At 37.9% G+C, this 24,894-nt stretch overlaps 1 protein-coding gene across 1 annotated transcript in view; it reads left to right on the plus strand.

Annotated features, from left to right (window-relative positions):
* LOC150081581 (rap1 GTPase-GDP dissociation stimulator 1-B-like) overlaps positions 1-24,894 on the plus strand; it is a 199,792-nt gene that overhangs the window by 57,218 nt on the left and 117,680 nt on the right. The window contains exon 6 of the mRNA XM_090380251.1: positions 18,082-18,207. Within this exon, the coding sequence (XP_090236377.1) occupies positions 18,082-18,207 (126 nt within the window). The remainder of the gene's footprint in view (positions 1-18,081; positions 18,208-24,894) is intronic.

Here is a 24,894-nt window from a genome sequence, read left to right on the forward strand (position 1 = left end):
GAAGGGCTTCCCTTTATTTATGGTAGCCTCTAGGTGAAGTTTTATTGCCTCCCTCTTATTCCTAATGAAAAGAGCCCTGGCTCGGGAGAATGCCGTTCTGTCCGAGGGTGAGCCGGAGTTTTTCCACCGCTTGTGCATGTTCTGTTTGACGTGGAAGCTTTCAGAGACTTTTCGACTCCACCAGGCCCTTGAATGCTCTGTAATGGTTAGCTTCTTTGTTGCAGCATAGAGAGAGACAGTGGCTATCCATCTTGTCATTAGGTCAATTCCGAATTCAGGGTCGCATTCCTCAAGGACATCCCATGGAATTGCTTGGGCTGCATAAACACACCTTTCAGGATCAAGGTATTTGGGCGCTGTAATAGTTTTGGCTGTGACTTTCCTCCTGCCAGAAGTGATGGGTATTTCTGTTTGCATTTGTGGTCTAAAAACTGGGTGCGTCTTATACAGTGGTTGTAGATTTTTTTTTACTTGCATTTCCCACTTTTTCGTGCTTCTTTTCTTTGCGCTCATTGTTTCGCACTTGTTACCGGTATATTAGGTTATTTTTTGCCACGTTCTGCCCAGAAATGGTTCAGAAAAGATTTTCGTACAGTGCTGAATTCAAGTTAAAAGTGATCCAGTTTGCAAAAGTGAATGGAAATCGTGCTGCTGAACGTAAGTTTGGTCCTCATCCAACTGAGAAAACAATCCGAGACTGGCTACGGGAAGAAGAAACCCTACTGAAAATGCCACGGCAGAAGAAGGCCATTAGAGGCAAGTCAGCAAAATGGCCTAATTTAGCGAGGGAATTGAAGATATGGATTGAAGAGCAAAGGGCAATTGGAATTCCTGTGTCCACAAAGATGGTTCAGCATGAGGCAAGAAGAATTACTGATGAAAAAGAAGTTACTAACTTCAAAGGAGGACAAAATTGGTGCTTCAAGTTCATGAAACGGAATGGACTAAGCATGCGTACATACACCAGACTTGCCCAAAAGATGCCTGAAAGCCATGAGCAGAAGGTCCTTGAATTTCATCGTTTTGTCATTCAATGTCGGAAGACATTGAATGACAAAAACTGATGTTGACTCAAACTGATATAGTTTGAGTTGGGACAGATTGCAAATATGGACAAAGTCCCCCTTCAATTTGATGTCCCAAGTAACAGAACTGTTGATAAGAAGGGGGTGAAAACTGTAACTGTGCAGACAAGTGGACATGAAAAGAGCCATTATACAGTTGTTCTAGCTTGTCCACATTCATGACAAGGGTTGGATGGATCAGGATGGGATGAAGATCTGGTTTGAGAAAGTTTGGAGCAGGAGACCAGGTGAGCTTTTATGCAAACCTGCCTTATTGGTGCTTGATCAGTTCAGGGCACACATAACAAAAAATACAAAGATTGCTGCAGAGCAAAAAACAAAACTTGCCATCATACCTTGACATCCCAGCTCGAACCACTTGATGTCAGCATTAATAAACCCTTCAAAGCTGACATGAGAGACGAATGGAACCAATGGATGAAGTCTTCTGGGGACAATTTGACACCAGCAGGAAGAGTGAAGAAACCAACTATAGGAGAAGTTTGTACCTGGGATAATATCAAGATTGAGATCGTTGTCAAGTCATTTAAGAAGTGTGGCATTTCAAATGCCATAGATGGAACTGAGGATGAGGCAATATATGAAGACAGTGATTCGTCATCAGACACAGATGAGGACAAGCTAATGGATGGGAGTTTTGACAGTGATGAGTTGTATGAATTTTATGTTGAATAAAACTTGAGTTCAATAACTTTATGTAATACATTTTTTTTTTTTTTTTTTTTTTTTTCAAATTTCGGGCCCTAAAATTAAGGTGCATCTTATATATGGGAGCGTCTTATACATGGGGAAATACGGTACTCTAAAATAAGGGAGAAACAACCTTTACACTCTCTCCCACCTGATGTACATGGATGACATCAAAATCTGTAGTGCAACTGAGAATCAACTCCAACAGCTACTCCAGAACACTGAAGAGTTCAGCACCGATATCAGGATGCAATTTGGCTTAGACAAATGCAAAACCAGTGGATTGCATCAAGGACATTCAGTTGGGTGAAACTACCAACTGAAGAGACTGAAGCCATGACAGAGGGAGAGACCTACAAATATCTGGGGATAATATAGGCTCACCAGTTAGAACACAAGGAGATCAAGGCCCACCTGACTGAGAAATACTATCAGAGACTGAGAAGCCTGCTAAAATCAAAGCTGAATGGCAGGAACATAGTCATGGCCATAAACCCTTACACAGTCCCGGTACTAATGTACCCCTTTGGAATCATAGATTGGACCAACACCGAGCTGGAGGAGATTATGAAATCGACATGAAAACTATAACGATGACCAAGAGCCACCAACACCACCCAAAGTCAATTATCAAGCGATTGGACATACCCCAGAAAGCAGGGGAGGGGACTGACTGACTGACCTCATTGAATAATAGAAGAAGGTGATTTAGAACCTGTGAGATTACTTCCAGGAAAACACAGCACAAATCTACCTAGCCATAAGAAAGATAGACAAATGGCACACAACACTCAACCTTAACAAGGATTTTGCACACAGCATTTAGGGATTATAACTTCTTGCTTCTTTAGCTGTGCTCTAAACTTCTCCATCATGCCCCGTACTGACAGTTTGAAGAAATTATTGGTCACAGCAGTAGCCTGCATTTCATTGGACATTGTACATACTACATAAGAAAAGTCATCAGCTATATTGAAGAATTGTATAGTGTCTAAGGATGAATATTTTGAATAACATTGTTGAATAATATTAAATTAAAATAGGTATTATTGAAATTTTTAAGATTTTCATTTACAGATATATCAGTAAATAAATTCTCTCAACAAGATTTAAGTTTCCCTTATGGTAGTTATTACAAAAAATCCTTGGCTATCTATCCCTATACAGTTTATATATCTAATCTTAAAGTTTTTTTGTTTTTTTTCACAAGTGCTATGCTCTTTTGATTTTATCTTCTGGACATTACTTTATAATGTAGAGAATTTGCATTCACAAAATAGTTAAATATTAATTGTTAGATCATTTAAGAAATGTTAAGTAGATTTAGTACATTACAGGTCAAATTCTCTAAATGAATAGTTTGTAATGCTTAAGTGTTTATGCACATCCATTAACAGGTTTTATGTATACAATGATATATGAGTTACGAACTAAGCCTTACCTTCAGTTATGATTATTTACATTTACAATTTAATGAATGTACGAGGTAATTTGTAAAAAAAAATGCAAATCTTTGTTAAAGCCTTAAAAATAATACAGGTGATATTATATTTAGTGTGAAAAACATGTTGTAAATCTCTTTTGTATAGAAATCATTGAATATTTAGGCATTATAACTTGTTTCTGAAGGTGCCTCCGCAGCCAGGTGGGCAGGAGCAGCAGTGCGTAGCACACGCTTCTTGATTAGACCGGGCTTCGAGCCCGTCACCACCAAATGCGGAGGATGCGGAAAGGTCAGGGAATGACTACCACATATCCCCGGAGCAATATGGCCTTAGTTGCTAATGCTCCTAAAAACCAAATAACAACAACTTGTTTCTGCTTGGTGGTCTGTGGTTGGAATGGTTTTCTTTGAATTGTGATAGTGCATCAACTGAAACTAGAGTGTGCTGCGTGAATATGATTTTAAAAAAAAACTAGAACATCAGGTATGTTGTGTTGACAACAGCTGAGAATGATTTTTAGAACAAAAAAAAAAAAGGAAGGTTATGGAAGTGCTGAGTTAAAATGTTAAGGAAAAAGCAGATATTATTTATGAATTTTCATTGGTTTTTTTGTGCCCTACTTCATGATGTCAGTAACACTACAAAAGTATGTTGAAATAGTTTGTTGCAAATATAAGTCAAGTATTTAAACTAATTTGTAATCCATTTTTAAAAGCTACTGGTGTTTTTTTCTGTCTACTTTGTGTTTTTTCTGTCTGGCTTTTTAGAAAACGTCATTGGTAGCTATTAACTGTAAGTTTTAATCACTGATTTATATGATTAGATTGGGTTAGGAAATCTTTTATTTCTTATTCCACTCCAAGATTTGTCCTTGCACACCGATTCTTTATCTGAACCACAGTTCTTGAAAAAATTGTTCTAAAGTTGTTCAGGATAAGAATATGGCATGTCACAACTGGCCTGTATCCAGATCTCTAGCTTTAGTTTCTGCCTGAGGCTAAGAACAATTGTCAGAAAGTTATTAATAAATTTGCACTCAATTTTTTATAAGGCTAGGCAAATTATCTCTTGATCAAATTGTTGTCCAGGCATCTTGTCATTATTCAAGCGTTATTAGCTACTTCTTCCATCTACCCATACCTCCACTTCAGTTATATTCTGATGCTTCTATAACCACAGCTGAAGCTAAAGCAGACTTATTATATCTTACTTTTTTTTCTATTACATTGATGATGTTGGTACATTGATGATGTTGGTACATCTTTGCATACCATACCACAACATTCTTCCTATTCAGTTCATTCCTTGTCATTTCAACAGAAAGGAGAATCTATGATCTTGATGCCAAGAAGTCTCTGAAATCTGATATATTTCAAAATTCTTTTAAACCACATGCTCTAGAGCAGGGGTCCCCAAACATTTAGAGAAGCAGGCCACATATGAATTTCTGGAATTTTTGGTGGGTCCGAGAAAATTCCTAATTACTGAAAACTACATTCGCTGTATAACTTTAATGTTATGCAGAGAAACAACACGTATACCTATCTATATCTACAAATTCAAAAATAAATCGATGGATATGTAATATAAAATATACCAGTTTGTTTATATCAAATTTTAATTATTACTTATTTATTGTACTAATCACAAAAATGCAGTTAGTAATACAACAAAATTATAATTAGTGCAATGAATGTGATTGTAGAGTGTGACTAAGTTTCTTAATATCAAGTTTTAAAGTACTACTTCCAATTCTTAAAAAGTCGTGTAGATGTGGATCAGTTACACATGATCGTATTTTTGATTTTACATATTTAATTTTAGAAAAGGTCTGCTCACATATACAGGGTGATTCACTACCAGTGCGACAAACTTGTAGGAGGTGTAGGGGGCACAAAGACGAATCGGAATCACATAGCATTGCAGGGTCCGAAATGCCTTAGTCATGCGGTAGAGGACGTTGAATGGGAGGGCGTGTGAACAGCGATCCCGCTGGAAGTCAGCATTTGCGAACCGGTTCCCGAGGCAGTAGGATGGACGAGTATTCAAACGTTGAACTGGCCGACATGCACCTCGCATATGGAGCTGCAGACTGTAACGGGCGCGCTGCTCTGCGCTTGTACCAGGAACGTTTCTCGCACAGGTGTGCTCCTCATCATACGATTTTTGCACGTGTGCACAGAAGGTTACGTGAGACTGGTTGTTTCACGAGAGGTACCATGAATCGAGAGCGAACGACGAGGACGCCAGACAATGAGGAGAATGTCCTACGTCTTGCAGAAGGCAATCCGAGTACTCGAGCGATAGGCCAACGATTGGGTATTTCCCAATCCATTGTATGGAGGATACTGTCAACAAACCAAATGAGTTCATACCATCTGCAACGCGTCCAATCATTGGAGCCCGCGGATTATCCACTCCGGAGGACTTTTGCTACTTGGTTTTTTCAACAGAAACGGTTCGCAAATGCTGACTTCCAGCGGGATCGCTGTTCACGCGACCTCCCGTTCAATGTCCTCTACCGCATGATGAAGGCATTTCGGACCCTGCAATGCTATGTGATTCCAATTTGTCTTTGTGCCCCCTACATCTCCTGCAAGTTTGTTGCACTGGTAGTGAATCACCCTGTATATGTACTTCCGAAAATTGATGTAACCTTTCTTGCAAAATTTTTAATTTTTGAATGATATTGAATAAAATTGAATTAGATTTTCATTTTTAAATATTGTATTCAGTGCATCATTAGATTGAAGATCTACCAACTCTAATTGTAAATTGTCATCAACACCTTTTAATTATTTTTAAAATCCGAAAATCTGGCCGCAAAGTTTTCCTGCAACAAACTAACGTTTTGAACAAAATTTTCATTGGAAAAATTAGAACTAGGTATATTTTTAGATAAATTATTGCAGCATGGAAAATGTGAAAAATTATTCCGAAGTAGTTGGCTTTTAAATAACTCCAGTTTTGTTTCAGATGCGTTGACATTATAATACAATTCATTGACAAGTTTGTCTCTTTCTTTGTAGTTTCATATTAAGAAAATTCAGGTGTTCACATATATCTGTTAAAAAGGCAAAGTTCCACAACCATTTGAGATCTGACAGTTCCGGAAGAGGTTCAATTTTTCGCTCATAAATAGATCTGTTTCGATCCTAAGTTCAAAAAATCGCTTCAGCACATTACCAAGACGCAACAATCGTTCTTCAGTGTGGTACAACAAATCAGCGTATTCAGCCTCAGTGGTTTCAAGAAAATGTTTGAATTGGCGATGATTCAGGCCAGTCAATAAAATTTACTGTTGATATTAACAGTTGACCGGACTAAATCTACCCCCAAATATTTTCTGCACAAAGACTGCTGGTGAATTATACAATGAAATTGCATTGGTTTTTTAATATTTTTACTCTCAAGATATTTATGAAGCTGACCCATGAACTCAATTTTAGTATAGACCATATTTTTAGCACCATCCATCGTAACTGATGATTGCAAACCCCAATTCAAATTGAGGCCATCAGTTGCTTGTGACACACTCAAAAATATATTTTCACCTGTTGTATCTTTCAAGCTTTTTAATGCCACTAGCTCTTCAGTTACTGCAAAATTTTGATTTAAACCCTGGACATAAATTAGTACAGGCACTGCCTGGCTTACGTAATACTTAACTTATGGAAATTCAACTTTACGTAAGTTTTTTCTGGCTGGTGCAAACTTTAAAAATTGTGAAAACGTATTTTGCATCCCGTAGGAATAAATGGAAGTATCATGAAAATATAATGTGAACCCAATAACACATTGTTTTTTTTTTTGTTTTTTTTTTTTTTTGTAATTTGTTCCAAGACCCCGAGAGTGAAAATTTCACTGTATAACTAAGCTATTTATCTCTCTAAAAGGTCATTTTTATAATGGAAACACATTTCTGGAGTTCACTGCCATAAAATAATAAAAACACTTTGCACTTTCCAGTTTATTGGGCTTTTCTGTTAGCAAAATCTTTTATAAACGGGTAGTAAACTTGATCTTATTGCATTTTTGATAATACCAATAACTGGAATTCTGTGTGTAAATGCATTATTTCAACATAATACGTTACGGTATTATGGTGAAATGAGTTCCCCTTCACCGAAATCTTCATTCCTGTTTACTTATTACAATGGTGAAGGGAAGGGATCAACGGAAAATGCAAGTACTGGCAATGCTAGGAAATGAAACAAAATTGATTTAGAAATGAAGATGATTAATTAAGAAGTATGGAACTGGACAGAGTTTGTCATCTATTGCATGGAATTAGATCTCGCTGCTTCAACAGTGAATACTATTTTAAGGGAAAGTGCACATGTAAAAGAACATGGATCATGATCTTTTACACATGCACTGTCAACAGTGATCACAAAATAACATTCAGGTGCTATATCGAAGATGGAAATGAGCAAAAGCAAGAAGTATTTGTGAAGATATTAAGGATAAGTACAGCGAACCCCAAGCCAAGTTCGTGGCAAGCAATGGGTGGTTTAATAGGTTCAAGCATTGCGCTGGTTTCCAAAACATTAAAGTATGTGGTGAAGTTGCCAGTGCCAATTCTGTAGCAGCAAAGAAATTTTGTGATGTTTTGGAAAAAACCCCTTCCAAATCTCCACAGCCTTCAACTTCTGCAGCAGTGTGCTTATCGACTAGAGTTAATTCTGGCAATGATGCTAGAAAGGTAAAACTTGCTGCCATTATGCCTGTCTCCTCTCTTTTTGTAATTTGATAATTTTGAAATTTTTGTAATTTTTTACACTTTTGTAATTTTTCCTGTGCATGAGATAAAAAAAATTAAATAAATAATTCTATTTACATGATTGTCGAACATTTCTTTTTTACTGCAATCAAATTCGGCATGTATAGTTTTGAGTGCTGCATAAGCATTTAGGGAAATTCCGACTTACGTAGAGTTCCGCAGAACGCAACCCTTACGCAAGTTGGGAGTGGCTATAATGGAACTTGTATGGCTTGTATCTTCACTCTCATCAATTGCTATTGAAAAATGCGTGAATTCACTAACTTTTTCGAGTTGATTTTGAACATTGGCTCCTAAATCTTCAGTTCTTCTTGTTACAGTTGATGAAGATAAACTTACAGATAATACAAAATTCTTTACTTTCTCAGGACATATGTCTGCAATTGCCAAATAAATTCATTTTACAAATTCTCCATCCATAAAGGCTCTTCCTTCTTCGGCAATGGTTTGGGAGGCTCGAAAACCAGCTCTAACTGCAGATAAATTTTGACGAGTAAAAGTTATAATCTTCTGTTGTTGATTTTGAAAAGTTTGGGTTAGTTCTTGAAGTTTTTTCTGCCACAAAGCTCTTTGAAATTTATCATAATTTGAGGCATGTTTTGTGGTGTAATGATGTTTTACTTTATATTCTTTCAGTGCTTTTTTTGGAACGGCACGCAACAGCACGGCATACCAGCACCTTTATTAACAGTGACGTGTGACATTTGGATGCAGTGCACTTCAAAATTTGTAATATTCCGTAAATTTTTTCCACATGTTTACCTACTATTCAAATAAGCTTAAAATTATTTAACTAAATTGGCATTTTTTACTGTCTATTTTTAATATATTTTCTATATAAAGCTGTATAACCATTTTTATAATTCTAAATTACTCAGTCGGGCCACTGTTTAACGAAGTCCTTTTATAGCGAATTATTTTGAATTCCCCTTGGAAGTTACATTTAAAATAGTTTCCACTGAGCGAAGAAAATTTTCATATAGCGAACAAATTAGGAGAGAATTAACTCAGTATGCCCTGTTCGCATTTCTGGCCTTCGGGCAATGTGTGCTGCTTCGCGAATTAAGAGAGCTAAAGCATTCTACAACTTAGTGATACAGTACCTGGTAAAACCTATCCTACCACCCGTCCCACATACGGAGAAGTCGCGCTGGTGAAGAGTGAGCAGTTCAAGGTATATTCTCAATGGGCTCTGGTCCACCTTCTACTGCAGTGTCCAATCTTTTCCCGTACAGGGGCCATATTCAAAAAAATTCAGTTATATTTCTTTAGTGTGTTACATTTTCCATATCTTGTTGCATGTAAAAGTAAAATTGAAAATATTCAAAACTTTTATTAAGTAGAATACACAATTACATTTACTGAACAAAATGTTTATTGAGAATTTTTTTTATAATTAACCAAATTTAAAATGCTGTTTTAGTTCACTATCCTCGCGGCCGTAGGTTGGACACCTCTGTGAATCAACTGTAAGCGCTCCGTTCTAGAATTAGAAAAGTGATTTTCTTTCACCCCTACAAATAATCATCTATTATTTTGCGGAAGTGCGTTGTCCACATTTTCCCTATCTCTGTTTACATGGTCACAGTACCTGAATATCTGAATGACATTGACATTTTGCACAGTTTCAAGAAAAATATCAAATTTAAGAACTAGTGACAGTACCGATGACGGGAGAAGAAAAACGAGGACAACAAATCCTTCTAAACATGAATTGGCATTTTGTGAAGGTGAAGTTAGAAAATTGTCAATTAGGTTACAGTTAAGTGAAAGAGATGCAATTCGTGGATTTCGGCGATACCTAATTGATAAGAAGATTTCAAAAGAATGAAGCATTTGATGAATGCTCTGAGTACGATACCAATTTCGTCGAGTGAATGTGAACGAGGATTTTCACAAATGAATCTGATCGCTAGTCCAACCAGTGCTTCATTGATGGCAAAAACAGTTTCTTACTGTTTTTTAAAACTGTAGGCCCACCGCTAACCCGCTTCGATCCAGCAAAATATGTCGATTCGTGGCTGCTTCGGAAAAGTCATTCAGCAACCGACACACAAAGAGGAAGAAAAGAAGTCGGCATAGGACAGGGGTCAGCAACCTGCGGCTCGCGAGCTGCATGCAGCTCTTTTAACATGTAACTGCGGCTCTTTAACTTTACAGATCACATGAAGCACAGTTTGAAATGGAGTTAGAGGACTTAAAAATCAAGGACATGTGGAGTGCAAGACTAAAATGCCTTAAAACTGAAATTGAGGATTTGGAGAAGCAAAAGGCTGCCCTTGCAATTCTACACAAATGGACGGTGATAGATGAGTTGAAAATGCAAGACCAACTTGGGTTGGATGCATGGAGTAACTTACCGGACACACACAAATTTGAAATATTTGCATTTGGACTTCACAGTTTTTGGTTCGACTTATTTCTGCGAACAAATATTTTTGAACATGAACTATATTAAAAATAAATCAAGAAACCGTCGTCTGAACAATGCGAGCATGTTTAAAGCCCAGCATGTTTAATTACGACATACTCGCATGATGTTGAGAGACTTGCTCAAGAAGTTCATCAGCAAAAGTCACATTAATTTGTACCTAATTGAATGTTTGTTACATTTTTTCAGTATTAATAAATAATATTTCAAAATATATTTTTAATAAACACCTTCCCACTCTATTCCATCGCACCCCTCCCAGCTTCAGCTGAGGTGCGGCTCTTCGGATTCTCTCTCTCTCTCTCTCTCTCTCTCTCTTTTTTTTTTTTTTTTTTTAAATTATATCAAACATGGCTCCACTCAAAACAGGTTACCGACCTTTGGCATAGGATGTCGTATGAGAACTTAATAAAAATTTGGAATATTCTACAAAAACTTTATTATGAAATAATTTTTACTTATATTATTATTTTTTACTTATTTTACTCACATTTTACTCATTTTTAACATACTTGAATAATAAATTTATGCTTAATAAGCTGTTAACATACTTAATTTATTGTTCTTATTCTAAAAACATTACTACTAAAGTAACAATATCAGAAAAAAAAAATTTTTTTTTTTCATATCCTTTTTAATTTTCAATTTTTCCTGATAGCAAAGAATGAGTACCGGCACCTGTTTTTTTACAAAAAAAGCACTGTATTCTTTGAACATCGACAAGGCTTCATTGCAAAAAAGATACGTCCAAGTATCATTGAGCTGTGCAAAAAAGTAATTAATTGGCCACCTTTCATTAAAAATGCAGCACTCAGCATCAACTTTTCTTTTTTCCGACAACTTCGAAATAATTTTTATGGGGTCACTGGAATAAAAAAAAAATACTCGTGAATATTGATGTAAGCAAGCACATAAAGGTTATTATTTTATTCATATCACTCTTATATCATGTGAACTTAATAATATATTTTATTATTCACAAAAGTTACACACATACACCAATCATTGCTGAAATAATTTACTTTTAATTTACTTTAATACTGTAAAATATACATAGAACTAATAAAATAACAAAACTTTTTTTTTTTTTAATTAATGTAGAATTAAAATAAAATCTATTTACAATAAATATAAAAAAATATATAAAATATATAAGAATTATGAGAAAATAAAAGTGATAAAATAATGAAACTAAAACCACTAAAATACCGATAAAATAATGAGACTAAAACCGCTAAAATCCCGAAGCTTTCAGAGTCATCCGCCTCCTTTCTCAACAGTAAGATTTTTTATGGTACAACACATCCTTAAATAACAGCAGGCTTACGGCTCTCAGCACATGGTTCCACAGGAGCATGGGCAGTATTCTCTTCATGCACACTGTAACCAGAAATGGCTTGGGAGCATGTCAGGCGAAACCGATCATCCCATCCAAGAATCACCGCCTCAAAAAGGGGAGGAATACGAATTCCCGTCTCTATTAATGGTATTGTTCTCAGAAGAACAAATCCACAAGCTCTCAAGCCACTTGCGATCCCAAAACCTATGTGCATGGTCAACGATGACAGCTTCGTCCAGGGAGATCTGATGATGCTTCTCCCAAAAATGTTCCGCTACAGCGGACTTCCCATAATCCGCAGATTTTATAGCATTCATGTGTTCCCCCAGACAATCTTTGAACCGCTGCCTCGTTTCACCAACATAACACTCCCCACAATCCGGGCATCTAATTTCATAAACAACCCCACTACTAACATCCCTTGGTATGGGGTCCTTAACCTGAGACACAACTGTGTGCAACCTCCGTCCCGGAAGTTGCACACATTGTGTCTGACAGTCACGTAATACACGTGCTATATGTTCTGTTAGGCCCGGATAGTAAGGAATGTATGCGGTGGCAACCGTTGTAAACGGCTCTCTTTGCTCAAACTCCACTCCTCTAATAGGTGCCTCCGTAGCCAGGTGGGAAGGAGCAGCAGTGCGTAACACATGCTTCTTGATTAGACCGGGTTCAAGCCCATTACCACCAAATACGGAGGATGCGGAAAGTTCAGGGAATGACCACCGCATATCCTGGAAAAACCAAATAACAACAACAACTCCTCTAATAAATTTGTCCAAAATCCTCTGGGGGGGGGGGTAACCACATTTCCTGAGGTCTGCTGTAACTCTTATAATTTCTATCCTCGGTGGTGCTGCAATGGGACCCAACCCTACCCAACAATGCCTTAATGACACTGTTCTTATGATGATTGGTTTGGGCCGTGTTATAGTGTGTATATTGGCCTCGGCACATGGGCTTCCTGTATACTCCAGTTTTTAGCCTGAGGCCTTCCCCCGTTCATTCAATTCACCTCCAAGGTAAATTGAATGAACGGGGAGAAGCTATTTAGAAAACTAAGTACCTCATCTTCTCTCCCCCTCCGAATAATTGTGAACGTATCATCAACATATCTTTTCCACGTGCGCATGGGAGAATTTAATTTATCAAAAATCCTGGTTTCCAGCTCCTCCATAGCTTAATTTACTATGATGGCACTGATGGGAGACCCCATTGCCGCACCATTAACCTGCTTGTACATTGTATCCTGGAACACCATAGTGGTGCTTGAAAGACAAAGCTCTACCCCCTTACAAATATCCTCTACATTTAAAGGAGTCCTATTACTTAAGGTGTTATCCTTTTCCAAAGCCATACGTGCACATCGCACCCCATGTTCAATGGGAATACACGTAAACAGGGACACCACATCAAAAGATATCATAGCCTTGCCTTCCTCTATGTTTTGATCCCTTACAAATCTCACAAATTCCTTACTGTCCCTAATGGTGAAAGTGGAAAGTACAACTATGGGTGAGATCAACTTTGCTAAAAACCTGGAAAGAGCCTGCGTAGGGCTACCTATAAAAGACACAATAGGTCTGAGCGGCACCCCCGCCTTATGGGTCTTTGGAAGGCCATAAAATCTGGGTAATTGGCATCCTGTTGCATGTAATGTCCAAAACACCTCCTTAGAAATCTTTCCCGCCTTCAGCCAAAGTTGTAAAATCTTGTTGACTTGTCGTTCTAAACCCACCATTAAAAGAACTTAGACAGGATGACAGAATCGTAGTCTTGCCAGCAGATCAACTGTAATATTAGATAAAGATGAATATTATAAAAAAGCCTTGGAACTTTTAAATGATAGTGCCACATACAAGGTTACCCGTAGAAATCCACTGGTGGGTTTAGAACGACAAGTCAACAAGATTTTACAACTTTGGCTGAAGGCGGGAAAGATTTCTAAGGAGGTGTTTTGGACATTACATGCAACGGGATGCCAATTACCCAGATTTTATGGCCTTCCAAAGACCCATAAGGCAGGGGTGCCGCTCAGACCCATTGTGTCTTTTATAGGTAGCCCTATGTATGCTCTTTCCAGGTTTTTAGCCAAGTTGATCTCACCCATAGTTGGACGTTCCACTTTCACCATTAGGGACAGTAAGGAATTTGTGAGATTTGTAAGGGATCAAAACATAGAGGTAGGCAAGGCTATGAGATCTTTTGATGTGGTGTCCCTGTTTACGTGTATTCCCATTGAACATGGGGTGCGATGTGCACGTGTGGCTTTGGAAAAGGATAACACCTTAAGTAATACGACTCCTTTAAGTGTAGAGGATATTTGTAAGGGGGTAGAGCTTTGTAAGGGGGTAGACAAGCACCATAGTGGTGCTTGAAAGACAAGCACCACTATGGTGTTCCAGGATACAATGTACAAGCAGGTTAATGGCGGCAATGGGGTCTCCCATCAGTGCCATCATAGTAAATTAAGTTATGGAGGAGCTGGAAACCAGGATTTTTGATAGATTAAATTCTCCTATGCGCACGTGGAAAAGATATGATGATGATACGTTCACAATTATTCGGAGGGGGAGAGAAGATGAGGTACTTAGTTTTCTAAATAGCATCTCCCAATCATTCAATTTACCTCGGAGGTGGAAGTAGGGGGTACCCTCCCTTTCCTTGATGTGTTGGTTTATAGGGAAGGCCTCAGGCTGAAAACTAGAGTATACAGGAAGCCCACATGCCAAGGCCAATATACACACTATAACACGGCCCAAACCAATCATCATAAGAACAGTGTCGTTAAGGCATTGTTGGATAGGGTTGGTTCCCATTGCAGCACCACCGAGGATAGAAATCAAGAAATTATACGAGTTACAGCGGACCTCAGGAAATGTGGTTACCCCCAGAGGATTTTGGACAAATTTATTAGAGGAGTGGAGTTTGAGCAAAGAGAGCCATTCACACCGGTTGCCACCGTATGCATTCCTTACTATCCAGGCCTAACGGAACATATAGCACGTGTATTACGTGACTGTCAGACACGCTGTGTGCAACTTCCGGGACGGAGGTTGCACACAGTTGTGTCTCAGGTAAAGGACCCCATACCAAGGGATGTTAGTAGTGGGGTTGTTTATGAGATTAGATGCTTGGATTGTGGGGAGTGTTATGTTGGTGAAATGAGGCGGCGGTTCAAAGATCATCTGGGGGAACACATGAATGTTATAAAACCTGCGGATTATGGGAAGTCCGCTGTAGCGGAACATTTTTTGGGAGAAGCATCATCAGATCTCCCCGGACAAAGCTGTCATCGTCGACCATGCACATAGGTTTTGGGACCCCAAGTGGCTTGAGAGCTTGTGGATTTGTTCTTCTGAGAACAATACCATTAACAGAGACAGGGGAATTCATATTCATCCCATCCCCTCTTTGAGGCAGTGATTCTCGGACGGGATGATCGGTTCCGCCTGGCAACCTCCCGAGCCATTTCCGGTTCCAGTGCACATGAAGAGAATACTGTCTATGCTCCTGTGGAACCACGTGCTGAGAGCCGTGAGCCTGCTGTTATTTAAGGATGTGTTGTACTGTAAAAAAATCTTACTGTTGAGAAAGGAGGCGGATGCCTCTGAAAGCTTCGGGATTTTAGCAGTTTTAGTCTCATTGTTTTATTGGTATTTTAGTGGTTTTAGTTTCATTATTTTATCGCTTTTATTTTCTCATAATTCTTATATATTTTATATATATTTTTATATTTATTGTAAATAGATTTTATTTTAATTCTACATTAATTTAAAGAAAAGTTTTGTTATTTTATTAGTTCTATGTATATTTTACAGTATTAAAGTAAATTAAAAGTAAATTATTTCAGCAACGATTGGTGTACATGTGTAATTTTTGTGAATATGAATTTTCCCAACCCCCAGAGGCCTATTTGAAGATATATTTTATTAGGCTGTTTGCCTAATAAACTACATTATTATAATGTAAAACTATATTATTAATTATAATATAGTTTAATAAGGTGATATTTCATGTACCCATCATCAGACCATGCTGTGGAGAGAACAGAAACGGCTACAAATTTGAATATTTTAGGATATTACAATTGCAATTACCAATATTACAATTTTCAAATTACAATTCTAAAGTATTAAGTTTTGAATTGCTGGTACAATTGAATTTAGAGATTAAGAAATCTACCGATGCTACCAGAAACATTACGTGCATACAGGCTGCCAGCAGTTAATTTATAGCAGAGGGATTAACTCCATTAACCGATAGGATAGGGTCCTGTTTTTATCCTGGATCCGGGGTTCTTGTGTAATAGAAGTCAGGGGTGACCTTTCTTCCCTTCTCTGGACATCAGGGTTTGTGTGCAGGCTGGTTTAGGATCTTATCGATACCAATCATCAGACCATGCTTCTGATGCCAGGTTTTATCCTGGATCTGAGATTCTTGTGTAGTGGAAGCCTAGGGTGACCTTTGCTCCCGTACTCTGAACATCAGGGCTGGTGTGCAGGCTGGCAAGGGATTAGGAAATCCCTAATTACAGTCTCTAACACCTATTGCTATTTAATGACAGGGTTAAGATTAATGGATTCTTTTAACGATGTTTCAAAGAATAGCTTTGAGTGGAAATAACAGAATTAATATCTGACAAGGCTAAGCTGACGACACAGAAGCGTCAACACTATTAATCAACCGACAAATGTTAAAATATGCTGTAAAATTTTGTTGTGATCTAATATAAACATTAATTTTTATGATCTAATTGAAATATCGCGTGCCGGATAAAATTCTTTCTCAGGCCAGATCCAGCCCATGGGCTGTAGTTTGGGGACCCCTGCTGTAGAGTTAAATCCTCTTTTTGCATTGCTTTTTTACTCTCTTATGTCACTGACATTTTTCTGCATAGAAATTATCAGCCAGTTCCTAAAATAAGGTATCAGATTTCACCATTCAAGTTGTCTTATTGTTGGACGTACTGCAACTTCTTCCAGAGTAATGGAGAAATCTGTAAACTCTTAACATTCTCTTGAAAGCTTCCATGTAATTGATGGTTGCCAATAGCAATTCTGGCAGTGTCAATCCCTTGGTGATATAATGGTTTGTTACTCATTTTTAGACAAATTCCATGGAAAATGGAGAGGAACTCAAGCAGTTCATCTCAACTTTTTTTGATTTTCAATCATGTGTCGCGTAGACTTCCAAGAATTCTTCCATCTTACGGTATAGCATCTGATTTTTGAAATTGGATATCCAGTTTTCTCTCTGAGTGCTTGTTGCATGTGATGGTGGATGGTTCTCATCTTCCAACTTCTCAGCTAATACTGGAGTTCAACAAGGTTCTGTTTAATTCTGGTATTATTCGAATAAGTGTGAAGTTTAGTTCAGTAATAGTATGAGCTTACCATAGAGAAAAAGGGAGAAAACTGTATTTGTTTTTTAACAATTTAAAATATAATTCAATGGCTATTCGTTTTAAATACATAGAATCTTTCATGTTTCATTTCTCACCTAATCCATTACTGAATTTGACCTTCCATTAATGAAAAAAATTTAATCAGAGCATAGAGTTAAAATGGGAATCGTGGGCAATTTTCTCTATTTGGCATATCAGAGTTTTCTGTATATAAGTATATTATTATTTCTCAATAACTTATTCAGCAATAGCAATACATAATTTAGCATCTCTACTTCTCTCCCATTGTTCATCTCAATTTCTTCAAAGCCTAAAAGTTTGTAGATATGTGGTGGTGTGAGGTAATGGGTATATTCTAGCTTGGTCATCCCATCTCTCTCTCTCTCTCTCTCTCTCTCTCTCTCTCTCTCTCTCTCTCTCTCTCCCCTCCCTCCCTCCCCCATGAGAAAAAAATCCGTAGACTAGAAATTGGTGGGTTATATTTTGTAAATGTATCACTCCTATAACGATGCATATATTTTATTGCATAATGACTTTTATTTATTCTTAATGGGGTAGGGTATTAAAAATACTCGTAAAAACATTTCAATATATTAAATGAGATGTTTTTATGAGGTGTTAAGTATAGTTAACTATATTCACTATTTTCAGGAACACAGTATTGAATTAAAACAGATTTTTTTTATGCATAAATGTAAAAATATAAAACCAAAAAAAAATAAATAAATAAAAATTCAGAGTTTAAAAATATATATATTATGATGGCATGTCATTACAGTTCATTTTCCTAGAAAACTGAAGTAATCCACAAAATCCTACTTCATATTTATATTTCTTTTTACCATATCAGATTTATTTAATTAAAAAAGAAGTATAAATTTTTTGAACTTTGTTTTTCTAGCATCAAACAAGCAAGTTCTGATAGAGCTGGGTGTTATTGAAAAAATTCTTCCCATGGTTTCCATAGAGACATTTCCTGTTGTGTTCAAGCTTCTGGGTACTCTGCGCATGCTGGTAGATAAGCAAGGTATTTATCTATTTCCAAAGGCATCATATTAAATAGGTATAAAATTACATATTGCTTTTTATGATAACTTTGATTGTATTGGGATCAGCAAAAGATGGAAGAAACATAATTTTGCTAACTTTCTGTCAAAGTAGTGGGGTGGTAGTTTGTTCCAGGGTCAGTCATCTTCTGGCTGAAAGTAAATACACTGATGAAAACAATTAAAGAATCACAGCACAATCCATTGGATAATATGCTTTGTGATATCAGACTGAGGTGCTGATGTAAGTTACTAAGTTCTTCATGCTTATACTACTCAACCATATTGATGCAGCTCATTTGTGCTGCAAAAGACAATGCACCCGTCCATTACATTGTTTTCAGATGCTTCATCTGAAAACAGTGTCTCATACAGATTTTCTTGAGTCTGCCACTTGGAGAGTCATTGTGAGGCTGGAGGTGGGACATTCACAATGGTGGGTTGCAGCATGATTTGGTGTATGTGTGTGACAATGTATAACATCAGTAGGTTTTAGTATCAGTTCCAAGAAATGATGCCATTCATAGATGTCAGGGTCATAGAGTATCAACAATGCTGCAATCAGCACTTGAATGTTACCCAGAAACCCAGACATTTTGCAGCAGTGACAGGGACACTGTCAACCAGAACTACAAAAAATCATCTGGATAGATATGGACTTTATGTGAGATCTGTGGTGTATATTCCATTGAGTGCTTGACATTGTAGCAAAAGATTGTGAGCACTTGAATGTCATAATTGAACTGAGGAATGGTACAGTGTAATCTTCACAGATGAATTCAGTATTGCCTGCAGTCAGATTTTCTTTAGGTCCTTCTGTGGCATGAGAGAGGAATACAGAATAACCCCGTATATCTATAGGAACAGTGTGGGGTAGCATTAGTCTCTGGTCGTGCAGACCACACCATTAGGAACAGAACCTTGACCACACACACATGTATAGAGATGAGATACTGTAACTTTTGTCTTTCCTTAAGCTGGTGCTGTTGGTGAAGAATTCATTCTTATTGATGACAACACTCAACTTCATAGGGCATAGCTGGTCAACAGTATGTTAAGATGAGGGTATGATCCATATTATGCCATTATTAACATGTGGGATGCCTTAGGAAGATGTATTACAGATCATCTAGACCCGTCAACTGTCTAATGACACTTAATCAGCTAGAAAGAGCTTAAGAAGAGTGGGATGTTGTGTAATCAGTATCTCATTGATACTTTGATTTTATCAATGCATTGTATATATGAAATGTGCCTGGCTAATATTGCTAAGGGCCATACTCTATACATGGAAGACTGCTGCACAAATTGGAGCAGTGTGGCATTGGAGGCAAATTGCTGCTATGGATAAGGGGATGGTTGAGTGGCAGAAGACAGAGAGTGGTAATCAACGGACACTGCTCAACGTGGACTAATGTTATTAGTGGAGTTCCTCAGGGATCAGTGTTGGGTCCGTCGTTGTTTTTGGTGTTTATGAATGATATTGATGATGGGATATCAAGTTTAATGTCCAAGTTTGCAGATGATACAAAGGTTGGCAGGGTTGTTAAGGACACCACTGACACTATGCTGCTGCAACAGGATCTGGAAAGGTTGAACAGATGGGCTGAGAGGTGGCAAATGGAGTTTAACATTGACAAATGTAAAGTACTACACATGGGAAACAGCAACCCCAGAGCAACGTATCAACTCTGTGGTACTACACTGACAGTGGTGGAGAATGAAAAGGACCTGGGGTAATTGTGCAGGCAGATATGAAGTTCTCTGAGCAGTGCAGACGAGCTGCAAGAGTAGCTCATGGTGTCTTGTCAATGATATACAGGAATTTTTCTAGCAGGGATAAGGAGGTGATTATTCCCTTGTATAAGGCAATGGTTAGGCCACATCTTGAGTACTGTATACAGGTCTGGAGGCCTCATTTCAAGAAGGATGTAGAGCTGCTGGAACGGGTACAGAGAAGGGCAACAAGATTAGTGAATGGAACAAAGGGTTGCTCTTACGAAGAAAGGCTTAAGTTTTGCAAATTACAGAGTCTGGAGACTAGGCGCCGGCGAGGTGATCTGATAGAGGTGTATAAGGCTTTGAATGGTTTGAGCATGCTCAATGCCAATGGGATTCTTCATCTTTCTCAGAATAATCAGCTCAGAGGGCATAAATTCAAATTGAGGAAGGATGGATGTCGGATAGATGTGTGGAAATTTGCCTTTGGCCAGCGGGTGGTTGGTTGGTGGAACCGACTTCCATCACTTGTTGTTGAAGTTGATAGCCTAAACAAATTTAAGGCTCAACTGGACAGGTATTTCGAGCGAACGGAGGGGTGAAATGGGAGTGGTGTGTTTTTTTTTTTTTTTTTTTTTTTTTTTTTTTTTTGGCTGATGCTGAATAAGCTTGCTTTCTTGCATCATATGCCTCTACTAATGCTAAAGTCAGCGCCTCCATAGCCAGGTGGGAAGGAGCAGCAGCAGTGCGTAGCACACGCTTCTTGATTAGACTGGGGTTCGAGCCTGTCACCACCAAATACGGAGGATGCGGAAAGGTCAGGGAATGACCACTGCATATCCCGGAGCAATATGGCCTTAGTTGCTAATGCTCCTAAAAACCAACAGTACTAAAGTCATTGTCTGTGCACATGTGGTGACAAATGTGCACAGTCATTGTCTCTCCACAATGGTGACAAAAACCATATTCCAGTAAAGTTGCAGTTATTGTTTACTCTGTAGTTGCTTTGAAAATTTTTGGTGCACACACCGATCAAAACTTAGTTTCATTAACAGCAAGAGGTGCATATGTTATCATATTTACAAAAACATCATTTGCACGTGTTGTGATCCTTCTAATTGTTTTGATCCATGCATCTGCTTTCCCCTAATCTATCTACAGTTAGCCTTAAGAATTTATGGCTTCCCTTCCTTGCTGGTCTTAGTCACTTCAGAGAAAGGGTGGGGAGATAAAATATCGGCATTCAGCTTATTCATGCTTTTAAAAGAATTCTGAAAGGGAAAGAGGGGTGCGGATGGCAGAGCCTGAAGAGTATCTAACTGCAAAGTGAGTTGATTCAGGTTTTCACCTCAATGAAGTCATCTTGCCTCCCAACCCCTCTTTCCCTTGCACTCCTGATTAGTTTTGTTCTTTACACCCTTTCAGGGAGATACACATCCTTCTCAAAATTCAGCCTCCAAACTATTATATACATGGTTTTGATCAAAAGGTTTGGTGAATGATTTTATAATTCTTGAACACGTAGTAGCTAAAAGTGGGACTACAGTGACATCTTTTGAGCATGTGCATAAGTTTTAGCTTGTTATGTGTAAGTCTAGTTGGAACTGCTTTGATTGAACACTTTTTTAAATTAATTAATTTATTTATTGTGTGCATTGAAAATGATGAGACTTGAAAAATGTACCAACTCTAAATTTTGTTGCCAACTTGAAAAGTCAGCTACAGAAATACATGAAATGCTTGCTACAGAAATGATGAGGGGGAAAGGAGGGCAAAAAAACAGTTTTCAAGTGGTTTCAAGGGTTTTATGAAGGTAATTTTTTGCTTGACGATAAATATCAAGATGAATATTGCTGATCAACTGTTAACATCTTGAAACACTTAAAACATAATCTTAAAACAGATTGGCTGCTGACCATTCAAAAATTTGCCAAGGAGACATCTCTTTCATTTGATTTGGTTCAGGCCATTTTAACTGAGGATTTCAGCACGAGTCAAGTGAGTGCCTGGCCAGATTTTTCCTGCACATTCTCACTCAAGGTCAAAGATAGCATCCAGTCCTCATTTCATCTAAGTTAATTGAGCAAGTTGTGTCAGATCTGGCACATTTAACAAAAATTATTACAGGTAACAAGCATTGTACAGGGTGGTGTAAAAGTAATGCCCCTTTTTTATTTTTATACTTGAAATGTTTATTTCAAATAACTACTTAATTTTTGGCTTTTTTCTGTTCTTATTAATTTTTTTGTTTTCTTATTTTCTGTTTCAAATTTGAAATATAATTTTATTCAACATCACCCTAAATGAACATGGATTATCGTTTAACAAAGGAACAAAGAGTGGCAGCAGTTATTACCAAAACAACAATAATGGAGCTAAATCTGCTCGTTATTTAGCAGAAGAATTTAATATTCAGAAAGTTCAAAGTCATAATGTCATAAGGCTAGTCAAAAAATTTGAAGAAACCGAACTTGTAAATGATGCAAAAAAATCAGGAAGGCCAGTATTGGCAACAACGGCAGAAAAGTTAGATGAATTAAGACAATCATTAGTGCGAACTACTCAAAAATCTAATTGATGTCTGTCTGCAGAGTTGGGTATTAATAAAAGTAGTGTTCTTCAGCTCTTATTAAAAGAGAACACGATAAAGCCTTGCATTCCTCAGGTGCTACAAAGTTTGCATGATGGTGATCAAGACAGGAGGTCAGAATTTTCTTGAACAAAGTTTGTGAAGATGGGGACTTTCCTGATAAGATATAGTGGTCAGATGAAGCGACCTTCAAACTGAGCAGGCATGTTAATCATCATAATTGTGTGTATTGGTCCGATGTAAACTCCAATGTTACTTAGGAAAAAGATCTTAACCTATCAGGAAACACAGTCTGGGCAGTCATCTTATCCATGGGAATAATAGGTCTAATGTTGTTGGATGAGACTGTTAATCAGTATAATTATGTACAGACGTTACAGATTGAATTTTGGCCTAGCGTTCATGATCAAATTAATGTTTTTTTCCAGCAGGACGGTGCCCCATCCCATTATGGGGTTAAGGTTAGGAATGGTTAAATCTCAATTTCACAGACAAGTTAGGATGACAAGACAAGTTAGGCTAGGATGACGTAGTTACATTGAGTGGCTACCACGATCACCAGATCTATCCTTTCTTGATTTCTGTCTGTGGGTTGTAATGAAAGATATTGTCTACAGGGTAAAACTAAGAACAATGTCTGAATTAAAACAAACAATTCAGGACAAATTTCTGAAGTTGACATTGTAATGCGTATGAGGGCTTGTAGTATTAGTAATAGAAAAGGCATGTGATGCAAGAAACCAAGCGTATGTAGCTTATGTAGCTCATATGCTTGCTTTCACATACAATTTCACACACCCATTCCCTCGAGAAATTTATCCAGTTCCTTCTTGAATTTATTTAAGCTATCAACTTCCACAACAACAACACATGGAAGTTTGTTACAGCAATCAACTACACGCTGGCTAAAGGCAAATTTCCACATACCTATTCTACGACTATCTTTCCTCAATTTCAATTTATGCCCCCTCAGGTTCGTAATCTGAGCAAGCGGAAGAATCCCATCAGAATTCAGCATGCTCAACCCATTTAAGGCCTTATATACCACAATGGGATCACCTTGCAGGTGCTTAGTCTCCAGCCACTGAATTTTCAGAACTTAAGCCTTTCTCGGTAAGTGAACCCCTTCATTCCCCTCACCAGTCTTGTTGCCTTTCTCGGTAAGTGAACCCCTTCATTCCCCCTCACCAGTCTTGTTTCCTTTCTCGGTAAGTGAACCCCTTCATTCCCCTCACCAGTCTCGTTGCCTTTCTCTGTACACACTCAAGCAACTCTACATCCTTCCTAAAATGAGGCCTTCAGACCTGTATGCAGTACTCAAGGCGTGGCCTGACCACTACCTTATACAAAATGATAATCACCTCCTTTTCCCTACTAGCAAAATTCCTGTATATCATTGACAATACCCCATGACCTGCTGGCAGCCTGTCTGCATTGCTCAGAAAACTTCATATCTGCTTCACAATTACTCCCAGGTCTTTTTCATTTTGTGCAACCCTAAGTGTATTACCACACAGTTATTACATTTCTCTGGGATTATTTCTACCCATATGCAGTACAGTAGACAGTCGAAATAATGGCACATTGAGATTGGATGTTTACATACAGCACAGATTAGCATTAGCATTAGACTAAGTTCAATAGCAAAGCTTAATTAGCATTAGTTAGTAAAGCAAATTAGTAAAGCATTAGTTGAGACGTGATGCAAGAAAGCAAGCTTATTAACATCAAACAAAAAAAAAAAAAAAACCTTCCCGTTTCATCCATCCGGTCACTCCAAATGTTTATCTAGTTCAGCCTTAAATTTATTTAAGCTCCACAACAACAGATGGAAGTCTGTTCCAGCAATCTACCCCCTTGGCTAAAGGCAAATTTCCGAAAATCTATTCTACGACTGTCTTTCCTAAATTTGAATCTATGCCCCCTCAGGTTCTTAATCTGAGCAAGTGGAAGTATCCCATCAGTGTTGAGCCTGTTTAAACAATTCCAGGCCTTATACACCTCAGTCAGATCACCTTGCAGGTGCCTAGTCTCCAGATACCGCAACTTTTTAACATTACCATTCGCATTAGTAGAGGCATATGATGCAAAAAAGCCAGTTATGCAGCATCAGCCAAAAAAAAAAAAAAAAAAAAAACCTGCTCCCATTTCACCCCTCCCTTCGTTCCAAATACCTGTCCAACTCAGCCTTAAATTTATTTAGGCTATCAACTTCCACAACAAAAGATGGAAGTCTGTTCCGCCAATCAACTACCCGCTGGCTAAAGGCAAACTTCCACACATCTATCCTACAACTGTCTTTCCTCAATTTGAATTTATACCCACTCAGGTGATTATTCTGAGCAAGAGGAAGAATCCC

The sequence above is a fragment of the Mastigoproctus giganteus genome, chromosome 8 (genome assembly GCF_048544385.1).
Source record: "Mastigoproctus giganteus isolate SK-2022 chromosome 8, ASM4854438v1, whole genome shotgun sequence".
NCBI lineage: Eukaryota > Metazoa > Arthropoda > Arachnida > Uropygi > Thelyphonidae > Mastigoproctus > Mastigoproctus giganteus.